This window comes from Macadamia integrifolia, chromosome 9, assembly GCF_013358625.1.
Source record: "Macadamia integrifolia cultivar HAES 741 chromosome 9, SCU_Mint_v3, whole genome shotgun sequence".
Classification (NCBI taxonomy): domain Eukaryota; kingdom Viridiplantae; phylum Streptophyta; class Magnoliopsida; order Proteales; family Proteaceae; genus Macadamia; species Macadamia integrifolia.
The window spans coordinates 37072584-37086706 of record NC_056565.1 but is presented as its reverse complement, the minus strand read 5'-3'; the positions used below and the strand labels follow the sequence as shown (position 1 = coordinate 37086706).

General features: G+C 37.2%; 1 protein-coding gene and 1 pseudogene across 1 annotated transcript; one reads left to right on the top strand and one right to left on the bottom strand.

The window, feature by feature from the left end:
- The first annotated feature begins 395 nt into the window (after positions 1 to 395).
- Positions 396 to 2662, top strand: LOC122090132 (annotated as a pseudogene).
- Positions 2663 to 7613: 4951 nt separating this feature from the next.
- On the bottom strand, positions 7614 to 10581 carry LOC122088545 (mitochondrial fission 1 protein A-like; the record flags this gene model as incomplete). Its single annotated transcript, XM_042657843.1, is given in 4 exon segments — positions 7614 to 8084; positions 8170 to 8233; positions 10242 to 10363; positions 10446 to 10581. Coding segments are annotated over 4 exon segments (408 nt in total), but the record flags the coding sequence as incomplete, so codon positions are not given.
- Positions 10582 to 14123: the final 3542 nt, after the last annotated feature.

Here is a 14123-nt window from a genome sequence, read left to right as displayed (position 1 = left end):
AAAAAAACTGGTGGGTATCTTTTAGCTTTCTAACCATATAAAATGTTTCAATCAACAATGTGGACTAATGTAGATGCAATTCAAAAATAAAATAATCATTTTCTCCTTTACAATCTTTTTCTTCTATTTGACAAACACAAGGATGTGCATATCGTGGCTTTTTTACTTATGTTTTATATTTAGGTGGCCCCAAAGAAATGCCAAAGGTTGATTTCACACTGCATATGGTGCCTAGCTGTCCAATGGGAATGAAAAACAAATTATCTCAATGATTAAGTATATGCATGTGCTTAGTTTTTCATAAAATAACATTAAGACATGAAATCCATTTTAGGGTTAGTAGAAAAGCTGCGAAGTGTAAAATAAGATTTCTTGTTCATTTAGACCTTTTGATAGAGATAGTGGGAATGATTAAGCTGTCAGGTGTAAAATAAGATTTCTTACATCATTTAGACCTTTTGATAGAGATGGTAGGAATAATTTCTTTCCATTTGCTTCCCCTTCTTTCCCTCTGTTCCTCCAAGTAGTTTTACTTTCAGCCAAAGACTGAACCGAGGAAGAAGGAGAAAAAATGGCCACAATTAGAGTACCAGAAAAAGTTCCAACTCCAGACAAAGACTGAGAAACTCGAAGAAGCTTTCGGAGGTTTCTCTCTCTCTCTCTCTCTCTCTCTGTTTCTTCTATACTGTCTTTCTTTCCTTCTTCTGTGTTCAAATCATGTTTCTGTCAAAAGGTGATGGAATATGAGAATTGGATAATGATGAACTTGTTTGTTGTGTGTACCATGAATCATGAATGTAGTATGGAGAACAGATACAAAAGAGATCATACGGATTTTGGGTCACAGAAATGCCAGCCAGCGCAAGAATATCAGGGAGATGTATCAAAATCTTCACAATAAGTCCCTCATTGATACTCTCCACTCCAAGCTCCCTCATGATTACTTGCTTTATTCTGATTTCAAGGTTTGTTCCTCTCCAAATCTCACAATCAACCTTCACCTCTGAAAACACAGAGAGAGAGAGAGAGAGAGAGAGAGAGTTTCTGATGAACCAAATGGGTCATGGCCTAGGATGCTGATTTGTTAATACTAACCGGTTTACATTTACTGTCTTATTATCAAGGTCAACGAAATTTCAGAAGCTGTACATCATCATCTTCTTCTAAGCCATCATCACATGGTGCATGAATTTAAACAAGATCCCTTAACAATACCAATGTGATAAACTAATAGAGATATTGAATTATATGTAACTAATCAAGATGATATATAAAAACTAAGTCTGGATTCTTCTGTAGCTGTAGAGTGTACAAAGGATATGAAAAGTAGTATGGTTCCTTCAAGGTATAGTATGAGCCAAACTTCCTGTCTGGCTGATTTGCTTGTGGATTTAGGATACTGATGAAGTCTCCCTTGATATCACTTGTTTATAAACAAGACTTGGACATTTTGGTAGTCTCTGCCTGAATTTAACACTGACCCTGTAAGAAAAAAAAAAAAAAACAGAATGCAGTGATTATGTGGACGATGGATCCTTCGGAAAGGGATGCAAAATTGGCCAATAAAAGCTTGAGGAAGGGTGCTGATCATCTTCAAGTAATCATAGAGATTGCCTGTGCATCAACTCCAGAGCATTTGATGGCTATGAGGCAAGCATATTGTTCCCTCTTTAACTGCTCCCTTGAAGAAGACATCACATCCAATGTGTCAATGCCTCTCAGAAAGGTAAACCAAACTCATCAGAAAATTTCCATTGGCACCAACCCAATTGACTGGAGGCAAAGTATTATAAAGTTCACTAAGCCTGAGATTAATGATTTATGAGTTGTTTTTATGTGGCAATGCAGCTTCTTTTGTGCTTAGTGAGTTCTTATAGGTATGACAGAGAAGTGGTGGATGGAAATCTTGCCCATTCAGAGGCTGCTGTGCTTCATGAAGCTATTGAGAAGAAGTTGCAACATGATCAGGTGGTATTGATACTCAGTACCAGGAATAAGTATCAACTCAAAGCTACATTTGAGTGTTACAAACAAAATTATGGGAATTCCATTTACCAGGTGTGCCATTCAGGATAAACAGTCATGTATTATTTTCTGTGGCCTTTAACATTTTGACTTCCCAGTTTTAAAAATATCCATTCATTAATAGGACATAGAGAGCAGTGGCACTGAAAATTTGGCATACATCTTACGATTGGCAGTTTTATGCATAGATACCCCTGAGAAACACTTTGCCAAGGCAAACAAAAGAAAACTAATTTCCTTAACATTCCGTGAATTATGGATTCTTCTCAATGATTTATTCAGATTAAGCTTCTTTCTTTGTCGCCAATTATCTGAAAAAAGCAGTTGCTAGACTGGGAACAGATGAGGATTCGCTAACTAGAGTCATTGTAACTCGAGCTGAAATAGATATGATGAAGATAAGAGGAGAGTACTTCAACACATACAAAACTAGCCTTGACAATGCAGTTATTGGTGATACATCAAGAGACTACAAGGATTTCTTAGTCACTTTGCTTGGAGGAAAAATATGAATCACACTACCTAGTAAGCCCCAACTATATTATCATGACAGAACAACTTGGATCACTTCTGTATCTCTTGTGGAATAAAATGTATTGTGAGCTCACTTACAGTTTGTAAATTCTGGTATTAACTAGCCCATGGTCTAATTATATCACATTTCTGGTACAAAAGCTTCAATCATCAAAGTTCAAAAACAGAACTTATTCAAGACAATTTGACAGTACCGAAAATAGCTTAGTTTGGGATTTAATGTTAGCATAGCACTGGACAATCTCATAATTTTTAGCTGATATAACCAAATATCTGTTCATTTACCAGACTTTGGAGATCTTTGATGGAATTTGGAATTGTCAATCTATGTCAACACCACACCAATCAAGACCCTCAAATTATGTTCTTTGTTGCACTGAGATCATCTTTCCTTTCCTAAATATCAATCACTAGAGAGGAGATTTTCTCTATCACTATCCAGTTTAATCACCCCAGTTATAGTTCTGATCCTTTAAGGCTTGGTAAAACCTGATTACTTCAAGGCCATCTTTCCATATTTAAAGATACTTCTGTGGTGAATAAATCACAACTAGCTAAGAACAAACAGGAAATTTTTTTCGGAGTCTTGACAGTTATGATACCATAGCAAGATTGCACTCGTGTGTTTGCCAGTTTCAGCAAAATCTGGAGCAATCCCCCCACCCTTAAGTTCCACAGAAATTGTAGCAATGCCAACACCCACTTTTCTGTTTTTCCTTCTTTTCTTGGTTGGGGGAGGATGATTGGCATGCCAACATCCCCAGCCATTTATGTTGCACCAAAAGTGTTAGTTGTGTGTGGCTGTGAGGTTCAAATAGAATTAAGTATAAATAGAAAAAAAACCTAACATAGAATTGATTTTTTGTTTAAAACCAATGGAAACTATGATATAGGAATTCATTTAAAACAAAGGGAATTTGTGTTAAGTTTGTCTCAAATTCTTGATCCGTTTTGAAGATTGACCCGATCCGACATACTTTGGTGGCGACCCGAATGGGAAATTTTCTGAGATCTCGGCCCAAGCCCGGAGCCCATCACTGATCTCGTATGGGGGTGCGGGGGCGTATGGTTCGACCGGATCGACCGCGACCCGATGGGTCGAACCGCTATTTGGAGTATATATATAATGTACTGTTGCTTGTTGAAAGTCATAGTATTCTAGGGTTTTCACGAAGCTAGGGTTTCAGGGCGAGTTCTTCCTCGCCGCTGCTAGGGTGTAATCCTTCTTCTGCATAGTGAATCATCTTCTTCTTCGCCCGAGGACGTAGCACACCACCTTGGTGTGTGAACCTCGTTAAATCTCTGTGTCGTACGAATCTATTGTCTCTCTTTATTCGTGTTTCTTGGTGTTTGATCTAACAATTTGTATTGCCCTAGAAAATACAGAATTGTGCTTTCTGAAATGCAATGCAAGATTTTGAAAAGTGAGTTGCTTTATTGTCATGTACAATCAATAAAAGGGACAAACACAACAAATTTTCAAAATTTTTTTTTTTTCTAAAAATATAAGTAACTTCTTAGTTCAATTTCCATGAATACTCTGTTATGAAGGCTCTACTCAAATAAAGAAATTGCCCAGAAACTTGACCATTCTTGCTCCCATTTTGATTCAATTATTTCATGTTCCATACCACAAAGATTTACTTGATAGAGATGGATCTACTCAGAAAGTAAAAAGAAAAAAATTCTGGTTCCATTTCCGAGATTCTTGTTACATTCCTCAATATCCCAGTTCAGGTGCCACTTGAAAGTATTTCCCGTCTTATAAAGAGCTTAGGTCTGTTAGTGCTGTTGATAGTTTCTTATTTTCATGGAGGCTGATATAAGAAAATTCAATAGCTGATGAGTTAGCCAATGCATGAATGGTGACAGTAGATCTCTCTCTCTCTCTCTCTCTCTCTCTCTCTCTCTCTCTCTCTCTCTCTCTCTCTACTATTCATAAAAATGGAAGCACATGAGGAAGCATTCACAAAGATGTCATTTTCATTTGATAGGAGGTGGATCGGTCATCCCTCCAATGTGTTAGGGTGTAGGGCCACATTCCCCCACCGAAACATTTTCCCCAATTTTTTATTAGGGAGTCAGTATTATGGTCATGCCAGTTTATAGGGTATCAATGGATGGCTAACCTATTTGTACTAAGTAGCTAATTTGAAAGAAGGATTGAAATTTAGAAGTGAGAAGACCCAAAGGTTTCTTGCTCAAATGACAAGTTCCAATTCAATTAGAGCTGATCAGGTGAGAAAATAAGCTTTTGAAGAATCCAAAGGCCCGTTTGATAACGCTTTTACCATTTCTATTTCAAGAAACGACAAAAACATAAATTTTCTTTTTTAGAAACAGAAATGGAATTGAAGGTGTTTGATAAGTCATGTTTCTGAAAGTCGATAGTAACCAGTGAAAGAATGACCACGAGTCGTTTTCAGAAACGGCGAAACAAGTAGAACTTGTTTTGCCTGGGTCGTTTTTTGAACCATAAATAAGTAGAAATTTCAATTTATATTTCTGAAAACAAGTGAAACGAAACAGTTTTATCAAAAGCTTTTTGTTCTGTTTCTGCTGTTTCTGAACACAAAATCGGTAGAAATGCGTTTCTTGAAACGTTATCAAACGGGCCCCAAGACCACCAAGAGAGTCGGTGATAATGTTTAGAATACTAAAAAGGTGCAAGACAATAAGGGTATATGCTTCCTCTTCCAGTTGCTAATGACATTTTAAAAAATCAAATTTTCATAAACAAGGACACTTGGTGGTGCTATCTCTCCAAAAATGGGGTGCTTACCACCAAAGTTGCTGCCAGGTTTTTAACTTATAATGTTTCTACTAATCCAGTTGGTCTTTGGCATAGATGTACTTGCTCAACTTTATGCTCTCACTGGTGGAGATTCTTTTGGAAACTTAGAATCCATCTAAAATTTAAGCTATTCTTTTGGAGAGTTGCTCATGATGGAATTCCCACAAAAGACATTGTGGGTAAATGGATAGATGTGGACCGAACATGTGGTTTGTGCCCCAATCAACAAGAATCTTATGGCATATTTTCATATCTTGCAAGTTCACCAAAGGATATGGGTTGCTGGTCCTCTAGGACTTAGAAATGAATTCTTCTTTGCCTGCTCTTTCCAATCCCTTATGTATCTGTTTAACTCTATGTCTATACCTGTTGTTGATTTTTAATTTTTTTTAGCACTTTTATTATTACATGCTACTTCCTATAGTCACATAGGAACTAGGTCATATTTACAAAGTTAAAACCAAACACTCATTTGATCTTACAACCTGTGCAAGAGTAGATCTCGCACTTGAGATTGATGACACAGAACTTTGTGCCCGACAACCACTGTAAGAATAACAACATTCCTATCATTCCAACTAATACGCCAACATTACTGATATGTTCAGTGGTCAACGATCCTAGGAAAAATATTTCTGGATGGGCATTATAAATAAAAGAAAATATGTCTCATTATATGCTAATTATATGATGACAAGACAAGCCTTGGAGGCAAACGCTCAGAGCATACTCTATGGGATGAAGCAAGCTTTAGACAAAGGATGGAGAATTAAAGAAATCTGTAAGGACTCAAAAGAGATTCAAGAACTAATTTTTAGGAGCACCAAATCATGGTCTTGGAGCTCTTTACCTCTACTTGTGAATGCCTAAAACTTTCTGGATACACCTGTTATTTTGTCTCATGGCTAACAATGACCTAGTCCTACTCATGCATGATAAAGCCAAAATGACCAGTAAGCTCTGCGTTAACAACCCTAGCCCAGATATTAATATTTTGTCTTACATTTATTAATTATTGAATTTCTTTTATTTCATAAAAAAAAAGTATATAGATTAAATTTAAGTATGAAATTTAAAAAATAATTAATTAATTTATATGTACCACTACCACTGTCTAGATGTCCAATCGTCAAAATTACCACATCGTACAACTAAATATGTTACTCATAAATTTATTATGTAGTATAGCATTGTGCTTATAATTTGGGTTATCATTGAGAAGTAATTGAGAAAACTTATATTTCTAAGGAAAAGCTTCCAACAAACAATTATAATGAAAGGTTTCGGTAAATGGCAACTATTTTTACCACATAAAAGATGATATGGTCAGTTGGTCACCCTACACATTGGTTGGATGTGCCATACATTGGCCATATCAATTATCAAACTTAGTGGTCCAACCAAGCTTTTGGTTAGCCATGTGTAGAGCTCATCCCTAGTTTCTTCACCCATTGGAGCTCTTCATCTTTTAAATGATATTTGAAATACTATTATTAAAGAAAAAGAATGCTATCAAGATACTATTGTGTACGGCTAGACACATGAAGAATTAAAATCAAATTGTGAAAAAACGTCCATGCCCTGACTCCACTTCCTCATGCGTCTAGGCATCATTCTCCCTAATAATTTATTATTACTATTAGTGGCTTGTAGCTTGGTTTTCCAATTGTTTTTACAACAAATACTTGTTGCGGTGGTGAAGTTTTCATATCAAACCTATTTTGTTAGGGATAGAAGAACAGGAAAGGAGATGACTCTGAACTGATCGTTTTTCGGGGCCAGAGGTTGGTGGTTGGCCCATGCTGGGAAACTCCTGGGAGACTCCTAGAGCCTCCCCGGCCACCTCTCATTTAAACCCAACTTACAGTTGAAATAGATTGGCTTGGATCAGATCGCCCGATCCACCCATAAAATCCAGGAATTGCTTGACCTCAGGATTGGACCGGTCGATTCAACCGATTTTGATCCAAGTTTTGAAACCATTTACCCACTAATTGCTCTCATAGTGTTCAAAGGCATATAGCCTATTAAAGTATAGTTTAATCCTAATCTAAACACCCTATAATCATGCGAGTTAAAACTCTCACCAACCTAACTGATTCAGCAACAGTAATCTTTTGGAGGACCTTGTAGGTGCAAATGCTACAAGAACATATTACATGCAGATCACTACCTGGAACAATGTGCATCCTACATTGATGACAGTTCAACCACCAGTCATCCTTAAGTTGTCCGCAAAGATTTATGCAGCTTGAAAAACTATAGGAAATGCTACAAATAATTTGATTTGCAAAGGTAAAGAAAAAGGCAATCTAATGTTACACAAGCTTTCGGAATTGAGGGCGGAACAACCAATTCTGATTCAATCCCATTCGAACCAGCCGATTTTTTAGGGTTCAGATGATTCTGCCCAATTCTCGGAAGATTCTGGATCAGAATCAGAATCGGTGGAGCCAATCCCATTGCTGTTTCCACCTGCTTGAACCATGAATCTTACCTGTCTAACTTTTTTACATTTATTTAGACTAGTGTACCATCCAAAACTCCAAAATTGATTCAAGTGCATCACACAAGCATCTTAAAGCTTGAACATATCGATGCAACAGAGAAAGTTATTATGCACATAGTTGGCTTATGGAGTTCCATCACTTCTTACGAGCCACGGCAGCAGCAATCCCACCTACAAGGAGTCCAACAGCAGTTGCAGCAATGCCTATGCCAATCACACCATCTGCAGTTCCACCAAAATGTTGTCAAATTCCTTCAACTTGCCCTATTAAGAGATCAACAAATTTGAGAGATTACAGCATGCTTACCTTTAGCAATACGATCTTCAACCACTTTCTTCAGCGTCAGTGCCTGCCTCCAGTCTGGTGCAATCTACACCAAGTCCAATAGAAATGTTAGCGACTTGGAATATATTCTTCAGTGATGAAACCAAAGTTCCAAACAGGCTTTTGACAGTCAAACTTTATAATAGGTAAATGGATGATTTCATTTTCTACTAGGACTTTCTTCTGAAATAAACATGAAACTGAATTAGTTACAAAAGAATAAATCATTTGTAGTTTAGACACCAAGTCACAGGAGGACCTTTGATAAACCTGCGTCTGATCTGAAAAGCCAGTTTTCTAGTCTTCATTTCAATTGGACTTCCATGTGGCAGTCTCGGTCTACAAATTCCTTTGCTGATGATTTGGCAAATGGTGGAGTTTCTAGGAATTTTATATATTTGAGCCCTTATCCCTTTGGGTAGTCCAATCTAGGATCTTCAGCCACCTGTGGCTGTTTAATGTATGCTTGTTTGTATTTTTCTTTCTTAGCAATAAAATTATGCTCATCTATCATCAAAACAAAGACACTAAATGTCTCATGATGCCATGGTTAGCAAATGACAAGGTATTGCGCAAAGTAAGATGTCTTGTGCTAATTTCTGGGTGGCTGCCCCATGAACAAATCCACCTAGGGCTAAACAGAATTTTAATGACTTTCTTTTTTTGGAAAAAACACCAGAAGCAAGCTTGAGACGTTTTGCTTCATGCCTGTGTGGCTTCTGTTTGTGGCTGCACAAACAAGTTAACAACTAAGGACTCACACTTGTCTTTGACATGGAAAACCACCGACAACAGAAACAGGACAGCCACACTCATGCCCAACATGGTAATTAAGGAAATAGAAAAGGACAACTGCACAGTGGTTTTACTTGTCATTGATACAACACAACTTAGTCACTAGAAGTAATTCAAATAATTGATAAAAGTAATTCCATAACAATGATAGCTACATCCAAAGGCTGATACGAACTTAAAGATAATACAATGAATTGTTGAGAACAAAGGCTGGCCATAAGTACATGTCCAATTCGTTGCTGATGCAACTACATGAATCTAAGAGTGGCATATAGGGGAGTTGCCTATATTGCAGGGAATCGGAATGGATCAATAAAGATGCAGATTACAAATACCAATGAATGCAAATAATTACTAGATTGCAAACTAGAAAATAGACCTGAAAAGGTCACGACAAAAAAATCAATAGCTGCTAAGGACGAAAGATCCTCAAAGATTCTTCCTGAAAGAAAATAAATACATGGAACTACTGGCAATCTCAATTTGTCAACGGCAATCAGCTATCTTTGCAAAGTGTTGTGTGAAATTCCTTCACATAAGATTTACATAATATCAATGATAATGGGAATGAGATAAGTTTCAGACTTGGAACATATCCATTTACAATGAAAAAAAAAAAAAAACTCAAAGGATGCCATACTGGATGTGCTGAATATTTAATAAAATCACGGGGAAAAACAGTCTCTTAAAGAATGCAGTTGGTGTTAGGTCACAACTCACAAGAACATCTCAATGAAGTAGAATACTAGAACCTATGAAAATAATAACTTAATAGTAGCCCTTGGTTATGGGGGCTTACAGGACTAGGAAATCGTCTGGGGTAATAACCTTTCCTCTGTCTTATTATCAGAGAATCAGCGCCCATATATGGATAGGCACTGAACACAAGGAATTGCATAACAAGAACCAATGATTAGAGGATTTCACCATTCTGGTCTTTTGGGGCTTTGAGAAGCTCTACTCATGTCCCCCTTCCCTCTACTAAACAGATATATACAGCAAAGAAATTGTTGGGGGATGGATTGGGGTAGTTCAAGTTTATTGTATTCTGGTAGATTTAGGGGCAACTCATCCATCAGTTGACCTAATCGTCTGATTGTGGCAATTACAATGGAAATAACCATTTTGAGGGTCTACGTCGCCAAACCATACCAAAGACATTGTGGCTCATAGAGAATCTGCCACTCCTGAGTGCTGAGTGAGTTTATTTTAAGTTGCACAAGAGAATATCAGAATAGTGTGAGAAACAAAGATCTAACCTCCAGACATTGTTCCACAAGGTTCCTGCTCCTTGAATAGTCACCACTTCTGTAATATCCAACAGCTAGAAGATAAAGTTTCTCTCTCTTCTGTAGAGGACTATTCGTACCAGCCAAAGAAGCTGCAACAGGAAGTAAAGTTATAGGCGACAATGTTCCTGAACATAACCAAAAAACTATACAAGTATATTTGACAATTTCCACCTTCAAGCATGGCTATTCCACGTTGCATATCTTCTGGTTGTCTTGAGTGAACAAGAGCCCATGACAACCTCATGATAGTCTCATTTATATGCTCTTCTGGGAATCCATCAGATTCTGCTACTTCTCTTTCACAACCCTGCACATGTCTCAAAAGCATATGATACAAGCAGACAAGAAAGTACAACATGTCTAGAAAACATTTTCTACAACCTCCAGTTATTGTGAAAGAGATGGAAACGGAAAGGAGAAGTATTCAGACAGTGGAAACTAACAGTTGTAAACATGTTCCTTTTTTTTTTTTCTTGACAAATTAGGCATTCATTTTCACCATTTTTACTTTTACCATTCATTTAATCAAAGCTGATTTTTAATGTATGATGCTAAGTATGAAACTGCCAGATTCCCCAACACAAGATGAAGGGTTTGGGAGGATGGAACAACTGACCATAAACATGAATCTAATAGTCTTTGTAGCTTTTCTGAATGAAATACATGATACTATTACATTCTGATATGATTTGACATAATTCAACTAAACAGTATGCTCTACATACAACAACAACTCCAACTCAGACTAATCCCAACTAAATGGGGTCAGTTACATGGATCCTTACCCTCCAATCAGCTCTATTCGAGGTCATACTTTATATAAGGCCTAAGCTATGTATGTCTTCCCTCACCACTTCTCCTACTTCAATCTGAATCATATGACTTCTCTGTACTGAAGCATCCAAAGGATTCTGTTGAACACGACCACGCCACCTCAAGGAGCTATCTCGTAGCTTATCATGTATTAGAGCTACTCCCAAAAGAAATCTAAAATGATCATTGCTAGTTTTGCCACACATCCATCTCACCTCATCTTTGCTACATTGAGTGTATCTATATGATCCTCTTAATTTCCCATCATTCAGAACCATACATCATCGCTAGCCGTATGACTGTTCTGTAAAATTTTCCTTTTTCACTCCTACTTACTGTATTATGTAACTTGCTTTTGCATTTGCTTTCTTCTTTGATCCCCTTCTATCTTTTAAATCAAGCTCATGTTCGAAGATGAAGATCCAAGAGGATTCGTACCGCACCACATAACAAGATAGCTAATTGATCCATCCACTAACTACAAGATTGCAGCCTAACACCCAAGTTAGCCTAACAGTCAGCTAAATGAGTCGCTTCCCTCTTCACATGATGAAGAAGAACTATAAAAATATTGAGAAATGTTTTATCAGGATAAAAGAGTTTCAAAGGAACACATCGATCACACAACAGTCCAAATGCACCTCTCCACTTCATCCATCATATTTTGATTCTCTATGAAACATCATCCTCTATATCACCTTCTTTATTTATGATTTATGATTGAGCCCAGATACCTAAAATAATCACTTTCCATAATCTCCCTCTAATCAATTTTCAATGCCTCATTATCTTAAAACATTTTTGTTCTAAGGTTAATCTCCATAACTCCAACTTGGCACCAATCATTGTTTTTGTATCATCCACCAAACAATGTTACCAGTAAAGAGCATACACTAAGGAACCTTATCTTGAATGTCTTTTGGTTAAATCATCCATGATGAGCACAAACATGGAAGGGCTTAAAGTCGATCCTTAATGTAACCAATTGTAATTGGGAATTCACTATTTTGACCCCCCAATAGTTCTTACACTAGTCATTGCACCACCATACATATCTTTAATTATGTCCACATTATTACTAGAAACACTTCTATTCTCATATACTTGCTAGATTAACTCTCTAGGGACTCTATCATATGCTTTTTCTAGGTCAACGAAGACTCCGTCATAAGCTTTTTCTATGTCCATATAACAGAAGGGTATGCTCTACATAGTATTTAAAAAACTAAAAAAGGATTCCTACATGAGTCTCCTTGACTTCCTTCCTAAGAAATTGTAATGTTGAAACTTTGAGGAATGGAGAGGACAATAATTTGCAGCAGAGCATATCAAGTAACCCAAAAGTCCACTTCAAAAAAATGGCATAGATGCTAGGTCTTAACTCTAGACTCAAAATCTGAAAATACTATATAACGTTGATGCAGTTTAAGGAGGAGAATAGTTCACGTGTTACTGTTCATTTGACCAGTGGTCGTGGTACTGTTCATGCTTCAGTTGTGAGCCAGGTGGCCCAGGTGTTGGTTCTAATGAAGCCCACTGGTCCAGCTTTGTTCTGCCCAAAATAGCCATAGACCAGAAGTATTTTAAGAATATGTTTGAAATTTTGCATAAGAACTGTTGAAGATTTTCCAGATATCTATGGGGCCCATGCCAGCTTGCAAGGAAGATTCATTGCTGAGATTTTTCCAAAAAACACTATCTACTTTCTATTTTGATTAGATTCTATTTTCCTTGTTGTTATTAATGTAATAGCAATAGTTTAGATTCTATTTCCAGTTATCAGTTTTAGAAAGTAGGAGTTTTTTTTTTTTTTTTGGATTTGGCAGCCTTATTATAGCTTGCGTACAGGAGGTTCTTCCCCATCGGTTTTGTATTTGACTTCCATTATTATAAATATAGGAAGGGGGACTATTCCCCAACAGATTTGAGTTCAAGGAAGGAAAAAAAAAAAAAAAGAAGAGAAAGCTTTGGCTTGGAAGCTGTGAGAGGTCGTAGGTGAGAGACCCTGAATTGAGATAGTCCCCTACCCCCTTCTTCTTCTTTTCATTTGTTCTTCAAGTGTTATCCTGTTTAGCGAAATTTCATTGGATGTTTCTGAATTTTTTGGCCCATAAACAACCCTCAAGGACTTCCCTTCGGTTGTGTTAACAGGCCCATCCAATGGCCAGTTCTTGAGATAATGTAATTTATATATTCTGATCATATATTCAGATTTTTTCACTTCGATCCTGGTCTACTCTAGGTTAGTTAGTGTTGTTCTCTTGCAGCCTAGCTTTCCCTACATTATTTGGTATTAGATCCTACCATGGCCAGCAATGAATATCTTTATAGCAAGCAGAAGCAATTATTAGGCTGCATGACCATTCTTGAGCAAAATTTTGTAGTCAAATTTGGTCCCCTATACCCTCCACCTCCAAGGGATCCTACCGTGGCAGCAGTCATAGTTTTGAAGATGGAAGAGCAATAAGTAAACAGTCCTAACAAGGAGGTCTTTACCGAACACATCAAAGAAAAGACAACTGAGATGATTGTGGAGTACCAAGAAGAAGAACCTGAGGAGCTAGACTCCATAGTCCATAGTGAAGGTTGAAAATATGAAGGTAGAGAACACAGCTGAAAGGGCGACTATGAACACAACAACCTCACCAACTGCGCTAGGCAGTTGTTGTCTGCTGTTGAAGTTAAATATGCCACCTGAATTTATTAAGGAGAAAGAGCCGCGTAGCCGTTCACCTTGTAGGGGATGTTCCTAGGATGATGTTCTATTTTACTGCTAAAACTTAACCCTTTTTTTTTTTTTAATTGCCTTTTAGTTCAGTTTGCACTTCTTTTACTCTGCTTTTCTTTTACTTTGATATGTATTGGATCCGTGTAGCCGACCCCATTAAGTTGGGATAAGGTTATGGTTGTTGTTTTTGTAAAGAGCCAAGTGGCCCAGGTGTTGGATGCAAATATAATAAAGTCCACTGGTCCAGCTTTGTTTCTGCCCCAGAATAACCATAGACCAGAAGTATTTTTAAGAATATATTTGACAGC